The sequence below is a fragment of the Peromyscus eremicus genome, chromosome 2 (genome assembly GCF_949786415.1).
Source record: "Peromyscus eremicus chromosome 2, PerEre_H2_v1, whole genome shotgun sequence".
Taxonomy (NCBI): Eukaryota; Metazoa; Chordata; class Mammalia; order Rodentia; family Cricetidae; genus Peromyscus; species Peromyscus eremicus.
The window spans coordinates 164837880-164853819 of NC_081417.1; the positions used below are offsets into that span (position 1 = coordinate 164837880).

Below are 15940 nucleotides of genomic sequence, written 5' to 3' on the forward strand. Positions count from 1 at the left end.
CACCAGCCCAGTAGATACAGTGATGCCAACTACTGCAAGTGATTTTTCTAGTACCATGAAAACTCAGTTTCAGTGTGGTCCTGGATGGAAGCAGCTTCAAGCAGAAGGGGCTGCTGTCCTGTATAGAGCCTCTGTAGGGAGTCCTGTGGTGATGATATATTATGTATCAAATAAAGCTTGCCTGAGGATCAGAGGACAGAGCCAGCTACTAGATTAAACATAGAGGCTAGGCAGTGGTGGCACACACCTTTAATCCCAGCACTTGAGATCTCATACCTTTGCTACCAGTATTTGGGAAGCACACATGACATTAATCTCAGCACTAGGCTGGGTGGAGAAAGGCATATATATATAAGGCACATGAGGAGACAGGAACTAGACCATTCAGCTGAGGACTCAAGAGGCATTCAGTCTAAGGATTCATGGAGATAGGATCTTGCCTTCCATTCAGCCTGAGGATTCGGTAGTGATGAGAAGTTTCTCTAGTGGCTTGTTCCTTTATCTCTCTGATCTTTCAGCATTTACCCCAATATCTGGCACTGGGGTTTTATTAAAAGGCCAATTAGGATTCGTGCAACAGAGTCCCTAGGAATGGAGGGGCACATCTAGGCTTCTCTGCACCTCTATTCACCTGTGTGCTGATGCTAAGCTCCTTGGCCAGGTGTGACAGCCAAGGACAGCAGAGTTCTGAGGGGAGGAAGGGGACCTTAGAGTGGAGTGCTGACCAGTACCTCCAAGCTACCTGGCCTCAGGAAAGACCATGTGTCAAATGTGAGTTTTACCTTCTTTTCTGCTTAGGAAAGGACTGGGGAATGCTGCCCAGGATGCCCTGAGGATTCTTCTCCAGGACTTTCACTGTACTTCAAAAGCATGGGGAGGGCAGTCTCTGTGACCTCTTGGCCCACTCTAGGTTCTTCCACCTATTTCCTAGCCCAGCCTGACCTTCCAGGTTAGGAATTTCCATAAGAGGGCTGGGGACTTCTTTCACATGTGATCTTGGGTGGGGGATTTCCAGCCCCAGTCCTGTATCTCGTTCTGCAGCAGGACTATCCCTGCACCTTTTTTTTTTTTTTTTTTTTTTTTTTTGGCTTTTTAACAGACTTTGTCTGTAATCCAGGCTGGCCTGGAATTTGCAGTCATCATGCCTTTCTCTCCTGAAAACTGGGATTACAGGTGTGCTCCACTATGCACAGCTAGCATGAAACTTTCCAATTAATTTGGAAATTGATAATTATATCATGTCACAATTTATTACACAATGTGTAATAAGGACACTGCCTCCCTGTTAACCCATTTCCTCCTTCAGTGTAGTAATTTGTATGTAAGAAAAGAAAGTCTGTGACACTTGTAATCCCAGCATTTGGGAGATGGAGGCAAGAGGGTGAGAAGTTCAAGGTCATAAAGATGGTTCAACGGTTAAGAGCACTTGCCAGAACCCAAATTTGGTTCCCAATATCCACATCAGGATATAGTTATAGCTGCTTATAACTCCAGCTTCAGGGGGATCAGACACCTCTGGCCTCTTTGGGCACCCGTACCACGTGCATATATTCCCTACACACACATATACACAATTAAAAATAAACTAAATCTTTTTTTGTCTTTGTTTTTGCTTGTTTTTTTCAAGACAGGGTTTCTCAGTGTAGTCCTGGCTGTCCTGGAACTCACTCTGTAGACCAGGCTGGCCTTGAACTCACAGAGATCCACCTGCCTCTGCCTCCTAAGTGCTGGGATTAAAGGAGTGTGCTACCACTGTCTGGCACTAAATCTTTAAAAAAAGAAAAAGAAAAGGAAGAAAGGAAGGAAGAAAAGATTGAAACATGGCTACAGAATAAATTCAAATGTCAGCCTGGGCAACTTAGTCAAACTCTGTTCAAAATAAAACATGAAGAGGGCTGTGGATGTAGCTCAGTGGTGGAACACTTACCCAGCATGTAAAAGAACTTAGGTTCTCAGTACTACAAAAAGGGGGGTTAAAAAAAAAAAGAAGTCTGTTCACACTGGAGAGATGACTCAGTAGTTAAGCTTATACCGTTCTTTTGGGGTGTTTTTGTTTTTGAGATAAGGTCTCTATTACGTAGTCCTGGCTGTCCTGAAACTTAATATGTAAATTAGGCAGAGTTGGCCTGCTTCTGGCTCCTAAGTGCTGGGATTAAAGGAGTGTACTACCATGCTCAGTGGTAAAAGCAAGTGTTCTTGCAGAGGACTTCAGTTCCTAGCATTCATGTTGGTGGTTCACAATTGCCTATAACTCTAGCTCTTCTGACCTCTTTGAGTATTATGCTTACCATATACATATGCCCCCCCAAAAGAAAAATATAATTAAAAATAAAATCTTTAAAAAATGCCTGTGTGAATGTGTATGTATCTCTGTGTGCCTTCATATGTATATGTTGAATATCTGCACCTCCCTTCACATGCCCCAGTGGCCCCAAGCACTTCCTAATTTGTTATGGGTCTGCACCTGTGTCATATATACAGAAACACAATTATAAAGCTTGCTCACATATCTTCCTGCCTCTCCGCCTACTCTTCTCGCCCCTCCCCCATAGCTCTTATAGCCACATCCTGCAAGGAAAAACCCAGACTCCTGTGAAGGCAGAGCCCAGACAAGGATGTATGTGTGGGTTCAGCAGCCCACAGCACTTCTGCTCCTGGGACTCACATTTGGAGTTGCAGCCAGGCTCAACTGTGTTGAAGATACCTACCCCAGTGGTCACAGGTGCTGTCATGAGTGCCAGCCAGGTGAGTGGCCTGGCTTTGGGATGTAGTGGCAGGGTAGGGGAGGGATGATTCTTGGAGGACAATGATGGAGACACAGGTACAAACATCCTGGGGGTAAATGAATTCAGGTGATGTCACAGGTGATGCTCCATGGATTCTGTCCCAAGCCTGAGACAGAGCCTACCCAGAGGCTGGGTGCTGTCTCCACAGTCCTGGGCCTTAGCTGACCTGTTTAACTTTCTGGGCTCTACTACAGGCAATGGTATGGTGAGCCGCTGTGATGGCACCAGGGACACTGTATGCCACCCATGTGAACCTGGCTTCTACAATGAGGCAATCAATTATGAAAACTGCAAGCAGTGTACACAGTGCAACCAACGTGAGTTCCGCCTACCCTGACTCACTGTCCAGCCCAGCAAGGAAGCAGCTACAATGGGTGCCCATATTTCCCATATGATTGAGGAAGTAACTCCAAGCCATGATGAATCCTGTTCACTAAGGGGTCCTTAGTAGCCAGGGCATTTCTTGGGAGGTACTTTTGTCGTCTGGGGTGAAGGCTCAGCCAGGGACATATGGAACTGGAGTGGAGCACTTGTTGGCCATGTGAACCTGCCCAAGTTGTCCTAGTAGGTAAGGCCCTGGTACGGAGGTTGAGAGTATCTGAGGGTTCTGATTCAGGTAATATAGGCTGGAGATAGGTTGGGGGAGGATAAAAAAGGGAGGCCACAGTTGCCCTGTGCCAGCTCAGTAGCTTTCTGCAGGGCTTCATGAGCAGGAGGAACAGAGTAGCCAGGGAGAGGGTCTTACGAGAGGAGAAGCCTAAAGTTATAGTTCCCTCAGCTTCAACTTTGTCCCTGTGCCAACTGAGGAGAGGCAAGTCCATTTTGCCCTGCCTTGTTCATAGGTCAGGGCTGGGAAAGCTTCATTCACAGTCTCTACCTGATCTTCCCTAGGAAGTGGGAGTGAACTCAAGCAGAATTGCACACCTACTCAGGATACTGTCTGCCAGTGCAGGCCAGGCACCCAACCTCGACAAGACAGCAGCCACAAGCCTGGAGTTGGTGAGCCTTAAGGGGGGACCTCTACACGAGGAGGTTCATGTCTATCCATGGCCAGTGTGTGTGAGGTGGTCAGGATCCATGTGTGCTGGCCACCTTCATGATAATGGTATAAAGGAGCCATGTTCTCACTTCATACACTGTCACCTCCTCCAGTATCTCTCCATCTAGTCTTGGCCAAAAGCCCCTCTTCTAATGTGTCACACCAAGACTTGTGTCAGTGCCAGTGGGAAGGAAGGAGCTTGCAGAGGTCAAGATTTCCATTCACTTGCACCAGAGAGTGAGCATTAACCCTCCCTTCAGGCCCCACCTCCAGTAGTCTCAGCATCCAGGGCCCACCTAGTAGCATCAGAAAGCTGACTTATGTCTTTGCTGCAGACTGTGTTCCCTGCCCTCCTGGCCACTTTTCTCCAGGCAACAACCAGGCCTGCAAGCCCTGGACCAAGTGAGTATTGTGGCTGGCAGGAACACTGAGGACTGGAGATGTGAAAGGAATAGAACCAGAAAGGTTTGGGCATTTAAGAGCTGGTGTCTAGATGACTATATGATGGACCAGTTCAGAGAACAGAAATCCGTGAGCCAGGGGATCTTCTGACATCCCCTGTGGGGAGTCCTGCAAGTGGAGTGGGGGCATGTGAGATCCTAGTCCAGGCCATAGGAACATGTTTGCTCTCAAGTTGTGGTTCTTCTCCAGAAGGATGGAGAAGTATTGGGTGGGATTTGAGAGTACAGAACCCCATCTAGGAGCAGGACAGGGATGGAAACAGGGTGAAGACAGAAACAAAGATAGATAAGTGGCTTGGGGGTGGAGGTCTTGGCAGAGATGAGGATGACCCAGTACAACTTCTACCATTGTCTCTAGCTAATAGACACCCTCATCCCACAGTTGTACCCTATCTGGGAAGCAGACCCGGCACCCAGCCAGTACCAGCTTGGACACAGTCTGTGAGGACAGAAGCATCCCAGCCACACCACTCTGGGAGACCCAGAGCCCTACATCAAGGCCAACCACAGTCTGGCCTAGGACTTCACAATTGCCCTCTACACCCACCTTGGTGGCTCCTAGGGGTAAGGGACACTGGCCCAAGAGATGAGGGTGAGAAGGTGAGGGTAAGTGAGTTCACTCAGCCTCTCCTCATAGGCCCTGCATTTGCTGGTTTCCTGGGCCTAGGCCTGGGCCTGCTGGCTCCTTTGACTGTTCTGCTGGCCTTGTACCTGCTCCGAAAGGCTTGGAGGTTGCCTGATACTCCCAAACCCTACTGTGAGTACCCACATTGGGCTTAATAAAGCTTACTTCCTAGCGGGATGAGATATACCTCCTCACTGCTTTTTCCTTCTTTGCTTCTCCTAGGGGAAAACAGCTTCAGGATCCCTATCCAGGAGGAACAGACTGACACACACTTTACTCTGGCCAAGATCTGAACAGTACCTCAGGAGTGGGTTTTATGGAGCATGGGCAACCCATATCCTGGTGCCTGCCAGTACCCTCCACGCCGTTCTAGGTGCTGGGCTGGCTCTGGGCTCTCCTATGTATGCTATGCATACTACCTGCCTGGTGGTACCACCAATAAACATGCTAGCAACTGTGAGTCTGTGACTGGCACTAGGGGGCTGAGGTTGCATCCTCTTCTGGTGGGGGAGAGTTAGGCTAAGGAGAAGGTCCCCTCAGAGACCCACACTTAAGTCACATGCTTGAATAGGGGTATGTAGTACAGGAGGCCTGAAATGCCAAGGGTATGGTACTAGGGGAGCCAACTGGCAGCTTGATGAGCAGTCCAGAGTCTATGCTCTAAGGCAGTGGCTCTCAACCTTCCTAATGCTTCAACCCTTTAATACAGTTCCTCATGTTGTGGTGACCCCCAACCATAAAATTATTTTTGTTGCTGCTTCATAACTGTAATTGTGTGATTGCTATGAATTGTAATGTAAATATTTTTGGAGATAGAGTTTCACCAAAGGGGTCACAACTCACAGATTGAGAACCACTGCTCTAAGGGAACCTAAGAGTCTTAGCCAAAAGGGAAGGGCCCTGGCAAGCAGAGCCTGAATACCCTGATCACAAGAGGGGCTCATAAACCATTGTGCCCCTTTTGAACTCGTGGCTCAGGCAGCTAACACAGAATTATCCTTTCTCTCCAGCCACATGAATGGTGAGAAGTGTTTGATGGTCCTTGGGCATTGACTAGGTACTACCGTAGGAATCTCTGGAAGTGAGTGGCCACGGATCCATGTAGCAGCCAATTAGCCAGCTGTGTTGGAAAACTGAAGGCTGCTACTTGAGCCAAATCTCATCTGTCCTGAGATCATGACAAGAACACAGACACTTTATCTAAAACAGACTTGAGGACCCAGGGTCTTATTGCTGCCCTCTACTGTTAAGGAGTTCCAGAAGCAGCATCTGGGAATGGTAGTGTTGCTCAGGAAGCACAGGTACCCAGAAGCTCAATGAATTAAAGTCAGAAGGTGCCAAGCTGCTCATGGAAATGGTCAAGCGGTTATGCCTGATCATGTAAGTGAAAACAGAGAGCCCAGATTGGTGTCATGTGATGCATGTTAAGAGTCACTAGATAGCCAAGCTTGGTGGCATATACTTTTAATCCCAACACTGAGAAGGCAGAGGCAGGAGGATCTCTGTGAGTTCAAGGCCAGTCTGATCCACGTAGTGAGTTCCAGGTTGGCCAGAACTACATAGTGAGACCATGTCTTGAAAAAAAAGAAAAGAAAAAAAAAAGAAAGAAAGAAGAAAGAGAGAAAGAAAGGAAGAAAGGAAGAAAGAAAGAAAGAAAGAAAGAAAGAAAGAAAGAAAGAAAGAAAGAAAGAAAGAAAGAACTCCAAACAAAAAAAGAGTCACTAGACATTCTGGTGTGGGGTTGGTGCTGGGTTGTGTCAGCTGCACTTTGAGGGGGCATAGGAAACATAAGGATCTAAAAAAAATGGCTGTTTCCTTATTTCCTGCCTCTTGCCACCCTGAGGCCACTGGCCTGGCATTAAAGTAGCACCTTGTTACCCCTCCCATCTTTTACTTGGTCTGCCTGTGGCCTGATATGATTTTGTTTGTTTGTTTGTTTTACTTTTTGAGACAGGGTTTCTCTGTGTAGCCCTGGCCATTTGGAACTCACTCTGTAGACCAGGCTGGCCTTGAATTCAGAGATTATCCTGCCTCTGCCTCCCAAGTGCTAGAATTAAAGGTGTGTGCCACCACTGCTGAGCCAGATATGATGATCTTAATCTGCATGCTGGGGCATCCTATTACTTGTAGTTCAAGTCATTGTGAACCAAAGGGTGGCTGGACAAAACTATCTCTGATCCTGGTTCCCCTCCCATCTCTTTCTTCTCATTCTCTGACAACATCCAGCTGCCTACAACCAAAGGAAACACCCACTAAACTACTAAATACCCTTCCCTGGGTCCCTATGTAAGCCTGGGGATGGAGCCATAGACCAATTGGCAACCCCCACCCCACAGGGAAGTCCAAGCCTAGAGAGGCCAACAGGAGGCTGGGGAGGGTTGGAAGAAGAATGCTGTGGGGCTTGGGAGGTTAGAGATTGTAGGAAAGAGGTTTTATTCCCACACTAGGCAGGTCATATCTGTGTCTCCTGTTTACTGGGCACAAGTCTCCAGTTTTCCTGCTGTCTCCTGCTCATTTTTGGGCTCCTTCGGTCCCTTCCCAGATTAAATATCCATGGCCCCACCTGCACAGACACTGGGTTTACTTTCTCTTCATTCTGGTGCTGTCCCAAAGTACATTCTCTATCCCCCTCATCTCAAAAACTCCCTGACTACCTCTACTACAGGCCCCATGTCAGCCTGGGGATTTCCTACAGGGTCAAACTGCCAGGACCCTCTGCTGCCTGGAATATACTCACTGAGTCCTGTGAAACAAACCACATGGAAATACAAGGAGCTCATAAAATAAAGGAGATAGCAGTGAGCAGATAAAAATCACCTCTACCCACCACCGGTTATGGAAGCTGCTCATTCTTGGGAGTCCCTTGCAGTGGGTACCTAGAAGAGGGTGGGACAGGAAGTCTGACATAGGTGCTGACATTTACTGATGTCATCTGCTTGAAAACATCTCCCCAGGTATATGATCTGTGTCTTTTGATCTTTGTGGTCTGTGTGTGGTTGGCACAAGAGCACTGTGTCTCCTGGAAAGAACCTCTGTGGAGCTCACTAACAGCTTATAGCCTTGCAAGTCTATATCAAGCAGACCATGCCCATGGCTGAGCTTAAACACAACACCAAGGCCAAAATTCTCATGAGCTGCCCAAGGTACATTGCAAGGCAGTGTTTAGGGGGTGAGTCAATGCTTTGTTATCTTTCCCTTGTGGAAGAGGCCATCGCCTAGAGAACAGGGATCCCCAGTGTGAGGATATCATGGTTGGCAGGAGATACCATGTGTATACCGTGCACTTCCCAGGGTTGGGGTGATACTATGAAGGCATGGTCCTGGCTGACCTCTTAGATTTTTGTTTGTTTGTTTGTTTGCTTGAGACAGGGTATCTTCCTATAACTCTGGCTGTCCTGGAACTCACTATATAGTCCAGGCTGGCCTCGAACTTAGAGATCCACCTGCCTCTACCTCCCAAGTGCTGTGATTGAAGGTGTGTACTACTATGTCCAGCTCCAAATATGGAGTGCTTCACAAATTTTTGTGTCATCCTTGCATAGGGGCCATGTTAATCCTATCCTTGTATTGTTCCAATTTTTGTATATGTGCTACCAAAGTGAGTACCCCCTTAATTTTTTTAAAATGGTTAGGAACATAGCCAATACTGCCCTCAACACCTTTATGTGGAATCAAGGTACACGGTTTCCTTTCTGCCTTTGTACTCAGACCCACCTCCTTGGCCAGGAGCTGTTTGTTTCTCAAAGAAGAGGTTCTGCTGAGGTTAGCCTAGAGTGGAGTACCCAGAGCCCCCTCCCTACCTTGCAGTGACCAGGGCTACCTCTCAGGAGGCTTATACACCTGTGGCCAGAGAACAACAGGGCTTGCACAGCTAGTAACTTCTGACATTTCCTACTTCCTCAGGCTCCTCCAACAGCAACTTAGAAGGGTGTCAGACCAGGTTTCCTAGGTCTTCCACAATAACAATAGTCTCCACACCTACCACTTGTGGGTATAACCATTGTTATATTCAGAGATTCCCATGCTCACTCCCAATATTCCCAAAAGTCCCCACCACATTTCCCTGTGCTTAGCTTTAGCTGGAAGATGTAGGAAGTAAGGCTGAATAACCCAGAAAGGCTTATAGAGGCAGGGTTCCAGAACCTATAGTGACCACATGAAGAAACTGAGGCTCAGAAAGACAGGATAGTCTCACCATGAGGAGGCCTGAAGGGATCCATCAGGGACTCCCTTCCTGTTGTCTAGAATTGTGTGAGGAGGTGAACAAAAGTGGCTCCAGAGAGAGCCAAGAGATCCAACCTGGAACTGCCAGGGCTGGATCTGGGCAGGCCATACGCTTCATGTGCCTGCTAGAAATGCTCAGCTTATGATGATCTTCTCTGAAAGGCATGATATATGCTCTGGACTACCCTCACTGGCTCTCTTAGTTTCCCAAACCCAGAGAAGCTCCCTGGGGTGGAAGAGGAAAGGGTACAACAGTAAAGGGTACCCACAGGCAGTGTGGCAGCAGCACATGTGAATGGGGCATCCTTTTCCTCAGCAGCCTAGCCTGGAGTTGGAAGAGGCTTGTTGGGGTTCAGGAGATGTCAAGAAAGATGATATAGTTTTGTTGCACACTTCACAGAAGGCCCTTACAAGCACCACATGCCTGCCGGAAGATGGAGGTGGAGCTGGGCTGGAGCCCAATCTGAGGGGTGGGGACAGAGGCAGGGGCGGGGACAAGGCATGTTGGAGCAGGCTGGGGACTACTAAAAATCAGCCAACAGGAAGAAAACTCAGGAGAAACACTATGGGAGCGTGTGCTGTGCTGTGTGGAGTCTCATTGATTTGTATGCTGGACCTAGGTCAGCAGAGCCTGGTTGAGGAACCTAGTTGTGGCCCTGACAGCTTCCAGCATGGAAATGGCAACAACACGCGATGCTGCAGACTGTGTGCTCCAGGTAAGCAAGGAGGGGAGCAGGAACCAGGATGTGCAGCAGCTCACACTAGGAGGGTTGGCACAGGGCATATGTGAGTGGGTAGGAAAACTTCTGGAACTGAGGAGGAGGTAGAGGGTCCATCTGAGCCAGTTGTTCAAGATCAGAAGTGTGGGAGCAGGGGCAATAGGGGCTGGAAACTTTTCCCTCAAGAGGGATCTGGGGTCCAAGGTGAAAGAGGACTATCTTAGGGTCTGCTGGGTGGGTCAAACCTTAGTTATCACCAAAGCTACTCTCTGTTTGGGTTGGTGTCCCAACATTCTCCTTTGCCCGATCCACTGTCTGTGACTTACAGTTCTAGGTGTAGGGCAGTCTGAGGACCCATCAAAGAAAAATATCTCAGCACTTCACCTGCTACCCCTCTGGTATAGAAAGGGTCAGCTCTGAGGGTCCATGTCTCTGTGATAAAAATATAGATAGCAGTGAATGCAGCTGCTGAGGTGTTCCTAGTGCCCTGAGGGACAATATAGGGTGGGAATGGGGCAACATAGGCCAAGGAACCTTAGGAAGCTCCAGGTGACTCCCATATCTAATGGGACTTATGAAGCCATAATTTCAGAGCAGTGGGAGGTATGTATATTAGCAGTCAGCCATCTGAGATGGAACACTGGATTGGACAAAACCTAGGGTCTTGCACTGGGGTTGATTGAGGGTGGAGGCCTAGCACCCTAACCACTTGAAGGACCAGTAGGAGCTCTGAAGAGGGAAGGGGGCTCTGCCTAGTTGCTGAGGCTTTTATTCTTGCCAAGGCCAGAAGACCTGTCCTGAAGGAGACTGTATGTGTGTCATGCCAGAGTACCACTGTGAAGACCCTCAGTGCAAGACCTGCAAACACTACCCCTGCCAACCAGGCCAGAAGGTGCAGCTTTATGGTATGTCCCTGGGAGACTGCTGAAGGCCACAGATGTCCCCAAGCTAACCTGAGTTTAATCTAGAGCCAAGCTGATACAGATGCTCAGTGAGCATGTGTAGACATGTAAGAATGCTTGTACAGGTAGGGCTCACGGGCATATCCTCTGGGTAGGCAGGGACCTGCATTCTAGATTCTAAAAGGGATAGGTGGCCTAAGTGGTCTCAGGGTACCTGAGTCATTTTTTCCATTAGCCTGGGATTCTTCACCATAATGAGGGTGCTGATGTCTTCCCAGGGCTGGCTGTGAGAGGCTGTGGGGACTGGCCAGGTGCTGGTCGGCATTCAGACTGTTACTCTATGGCCAAGTCTTGTCACCAATCCTATCCATCTTCATAGGGATCAATGTATCCTATCTAGTTCTAGTTCTGGAATAGACATACATAGTACTGTCTATCCAGGCCCTAGTCCTGAGGACATTAGATCTGGTGGACTGATAGATCCTAGTCTGACTCCTTCCTTTTTAACCTCAGTAGCCCCTATAGTCTGTCTGTCTATCCACAGGGAATATTAAGTTTGGCTTCGAGTGTGTTGACTGTGCCATGGGCACCTTCTCCGCAGGTCGTGAGGGCCACTGCAGACCTTGGGCCGAGTAAGTCCTGGATGAATAGCCTAGGCCCATTCTGAGGAAGCCTTTCCTGTCCCTCCCTTGTAGTAACACCTGAGGGCCCCCATTCATCTCCCAAATGGCTCAGAGGACAGCAGTCCTCCTAGAGTGGCTGCTTGAGTAACCAAGCCTGACAGTGTCTGTCTGTGTCCCAGCTGTGCCCAGTTTGGATTTCTCACCATGTTCCCTGGGAACAAGACTCACAATGCTGTGTGCATCCCGGAGCCACTGCCCACTGAGCAACATGGCCATTTGACTGTCATCTTCCTGGCCATGGCTGTGTGCATCCTCTTCCTAACCACAGCCCAGCTCTGCCTACATATATGGCAGCTGAGGAGGCAGTACATGTGTCCCCAAGGTCAGTTGTGTCCCTGGGAAGGGGAATATGTGTTTCACGCTACTTGCTGACCACATTTTTACTACAGAGACCCAGCCACACTTGGAGGTGCAGCCACCAGCTGAGGATGCTTGCAGCTTCCAGTTCCCTGAGGAGGAGCATGGGGGGCACACGGAGGAAAAGAGTCGTCTGGGAGACCGGTGGCCATGAGGGTTGTTCTTCCTCTGTACCCCAAGCCAGATCCTCTAAGACTTGCCCAGACCTACCCTTGGTAAGAGCAAAGGCTCTACTTGTGCATCCTTCCCTGGGCCTGGCCCTGCTCCCCTCGATGGCGGAAGTGGGTGTAAGGTGTTAATGGTGGTAAATTACACCTGGGTGTAGAAAGAGTGGTGACTGCAATGGCCCTATGGCTGCTGCCCTCTTTTGCCAGCTCTGTTGGAGTAGGGCCTTTAGGCTCTCCAAGAGCACTGAGTGTTCAGCACAAGACCTTGTATACATGGTTTTCAATAAATACTTGTCTAGTAATCTGAGTGGCTGTGTTCGAAGGACAGAGGAAAGCAAGGTTCTCAGGGCTGCATTTAAGGACACTCCTTGTCATCCTATGCCCCTGGTCATTTCCAGGGTATAAAACAGAATGGGCAGTCTGGTGAAATATCTTAGCAGGCAAAGGCTCTTGTCTCTAAGCCTGATAATCTGAGTTTGATCCCTGGGAATCACGATAGGAGAATCTGTTAACCCTGACAGGTTGTCCTCTGACTTCCATGTCTGTGTGCATAAACACAAGCACACGTGCATGTACAAATAAAATGTAATAAAAAACTTTAATAACTTTAAAGTGAGGGGGCTTATGAGGCCTGTCCTCAGTGCTCCCTCGGTGGTGTGGTGGGAGCACAAGTCAAGGTTAATCTTGGCCACAGACCCTCAGTAGGGACCATCAGGCAAAGGAGGCTTTTGGAAAGTGCTAATACTGAATACCTGCCTTCTTTGCTTTGTCTTCTATTTTTTTTTTATTTGTGTATTTATCCCTTTGTAAGTTTCTGTGCATCATGTATAATTCTCTGGAGCAGTAGTCATGGATAGTTGTGAGCCACCATGTAGGTGCTGGGAACTGAACACAGGTTCTGAGAGAGCAGCAGGTGTTAGACCAGCTCTCCAGTCCTTCTCTTGGCTTCTTGTCCAAACCACTTCACCTCACCTCCGCCTGGTCCATATTAGGCAGCCATGTACTGAGCCTGTAGTCTTTGGGTTACTGTCCTTTGAATGCCCTTTGAGATATCTGTGGAGACTTGAGTTTTGATGGCACTTTAGGACATTTGCCTTGGCCTAACTGCTTAAAAATCAGGATTTTGCCAGTTTCCATACTGAGCACTTTCTGGTACAAGGCAAATTCTCTGAAGTGCATAGTTTTGGCTCTGAGGTGCTCCCAGCAAAGGATCTTTCCTGCCTCTTGGCAGTTGTAGGAGCTGCTCATAGAAAGATCCAATAAGAGCAGGGTGCAGTGGCACACACCTTTAATCCTGGCACTCAGGAGGCAGAGGCAGGCAGATCTTGGGAGTTTGAGGCCAGTCTGGTCTACAGAGTGACTAGGACAACCAGAGCTACATAGTGAGACCCTATCTCAAAGAAAATTCAATAAGGTCATCTTGGCATGGATGTCCAGGGAGTGGTAGGCCTGAGGGAAGGAGTTGTAGCAGCACCCTTGAGGCATCTGCACATCTGAGCACTTACTCAACCCATCCTCTCCTTTAGTGCCTCTTGCCTTATCATCTCATAGCAGGTAAATGGGGATTGGGGGATGGATCTGCACCTTCTGGTGCTAACAGCCCCATCAACAACACATAGGCTCCTGGGAGAGACTGAAGGAGGAGATGGAAAAATTGCCATGAAAGTAGAGGACATTGGGATCAGAACACAAAGAGCTCAGGGCCATATGAAGTCCCTTGTGGATGTACCAACACCCTCGTTACCTGGAGCGGTGAGGAGTCAGGCACATGTTGCAAAGTCCAGAGTCAGCCTGGAAAGGGAGGTGGGGTCTTGGGGCATCTCCCAGCTTGCCCATCACACCATGCCCCTAGGTTCTGAGCCATAGGCAGTCCTGCCTTCCCCTGGAACTGCCACAGGTGGGGCATCCCCAAACAGTATGACGTGTGCAGATACCCACAGGCTGCATCTGCTGGAAACTCCTCTGTGGGTGACTGACGGGTGTGATATAGAGATGGCAGGAGATTCTGCAGGGTGGGGTGAGGGATGCTGTAGTCTCTGATGTACCCTTGCCCTGCAGCCAGCAACACCCCCAGTTTTACTCACGTCCACCTCGGGGGCATGTGATGGGCTGTGCCAGCCTGTGAGATCTGGGGATTTCCACTGAGAACCATGGCTGTGCAGGGTCTGTTCAGGGCCCCATGACAGCAGGCAGGTGAGTGTGAAATCCAGGGGTGCTAGAAATGTACAGAGGATCTACGGAAAAAGACTGCTGCAGAGACCACTCCAGATCCTGCCTTCTGAAGCAGGGATGGTGTTTGCCCACCTGCAGAGTCTGGCAGCCACAACAGCTGGGTGTGTCTCTGCTTGGCCTAGACTAGTAGGAAGGAGGCTTCACTGCAATTCCCAGAAACCCCTACCCCACAGTAGCTGCCTTCCAGTTCTTCCGGAAAACCACAGCACACACACACCCCTTTGCCTTGATTTCATAACTTTTGTTCAGTCTCAGATAAAGGCCCAGAGCCATCTCAGTTCTCAGAAATGCTTCCGGCCACAGCTGGTGGCTCCTGCTCAGCCTCCACCCTCTCACCTTGCTGAAAGAACCTACTCTTTATTCAGTGTGGGACATGCCCCAGCTTGACAGAAGAACCTGTAATATGGGAAGTGAGATGTCTCTTCCTTTTTACAACTGGACAACCCCTCCCCCAACTCCAGGCTCCAGACAGCTGTCCAGAGACCTTGAGGGGCAGGTGGGTGATGACTGTCCCTAGCTGCTGAGCTGCTGAGGTATGCTCCCACTGGCCATGTAGTACCTCAACCTCTAGGTCTTCCTCTACTGGGCTGGGCTCACATTTCAGGCACTGCCCTTAGGCAGCCATTAGCCCCTCTGGGAAGTACCTGAGTGGGGAGAGAAGGTAGACACTTATCCCTTATCTACCTCATCTTCCCAAGAGGCTCCATGAATTGGGATGCTTTTCTGAAAACCAGGCACTGACTCTCCTAGACCCTTCTTAGATGAGGAGGGACTAGAGTGGGAAGGTATGTAGGATGTCCCACTATTGTTTGGCTGAAACTAAGGTGCTCAGAAAACTCCAGACCCTGACTGAGGGGGGCTACTGTGTGTGTGTGTGTGTGTGTGTGTGTGTGTGTGTGTGTGTGTGTGTGTATGTGTGTGTGTGTGGTAAAGGTCTGTACTGGCTGCTGCAGGGACAACAGGAGGTAGAGGGTGCTTAGGTCAGAGCTGTGAGCAGCTCAGTTTGCCACATCTTCTGATGGTGAAGGAAGCTCTTGACACCCTTAACAGTAGGGCCTCAGGATCCCCTCCTAGGAGAATAGGGAAGGAGTGATACAGAAGAGTGGGAGGACACATTCAGCTGTCGGGAACCCTGTTCTTGGGTGACCCAGTGGTAATCAGTTGCTCTGTGGGGCCAGCCCAGTCTTGATGCTATCATTTAGCTCCTTAAGCTCTGGTCCTGCCATATTATTTGAATATTAGAGAATACCTAGAATCTGCCAGGTGGCCAGATGCTCAGATGCCCCACAGCCCCTCTCTCCCCGAGCTTTATGAGGTCCCAAACTCAGGGGTCTGGGGAACTTACATGTGGGCTGTTAAGATTTGAGGAGGACCTGGAGGGGGGTTGATGGGGTCATCACTCATCACTCCTGTGGGATGAGTGAGCAGCAGGAGGTCTCTGAAACTTTATTCATTGACATGATGCTCTGCAGCTGCCAGGAATGAAGGGTAGCAGAGAGCTCAAGCCCTTGGGGAACCTGTGGTTGGCAGGGCAGGACAGGCTACTGCCAACAAGTATTTGTTACATCGTGGTCTCAGTAGAGGCTCCATGTCCCCACAACAGCAGCAGAAGCATCTCCTTCCTGAGAACTTTGTTACCTCCTCTACAGACATGAGACATCCCCCGGGGAGTGGAGCTGCAGCTCCATGTGGCAGCTGAGAGCAGAAATATTTATGACACTGGTGATGCCATCAAGGGACACTCA

General features: G+C 49.2%; 2 protein-coding genes and 1 non-coding gene across 3 annotated transcripts; 2 read left to right on the forward strand and 1 right to left on the reverse strand.

The window, feature by feature from the left end:
* Positions 1-2603: 2603 nt before the first annotated feature.
* Positions 2604-5360, forward strand: Tnfrsf4 (TNF receptor superfamily member 4). The gene is made up of 7 exons (XM_059256319.1): positions 2604-2745; positions 2981-3103; positions 3678-3785; positions 4161-4227; positions 4669-4850; positions 4924-5043; positions 5134-5360. The coding sequence occupies exons 1-7, from the start codon at positions 2616-2618 to the stop codon at positions 5202-5204; spliced, it is 801 nt and encodes a 266-aa protein (XP_059112302.1). The 5' UTR covers positions 2604-2615; the 3' UTR covers positions 5205-5360.
* A 3048-nt stretch (positions 5361-8408) lies between these two features.
* Positions 8409-8517, reverse strand: LOC131905364 (U6 spliceosomal RNA). Its single transcript, XR_009377895.1, has one exon. It is a non-coding gene; the product is annotated as a U6 spliceosomal RNA (small nuclear RNA).
* Positions 8518-9655: 1138 nt separating this feature from the next.
* On the forward strand, positions 9656-12216 carry Tnfrsf18 (TNF receptor superfamily member 18). Its single transcript, XM_059256320.1, has 5 exons — positions 9656-9851; positions 10637-10759; positions 11301-11388; positions 11559-11761; positions 11829-12216. The coding sequence occupies exons 1-5, from the start codon at positions 9701-9703 to the stop codon at positions 11948-11950; spliced, it is 687 nt and encodes a 228-aa protein (XP_059112303.1). The 5' UTR covers positions 9656-9700; the 3' UTR covers positions 11951-12216.
* Positions 12217-15940: the final 3724 nt, after the last annotated feature.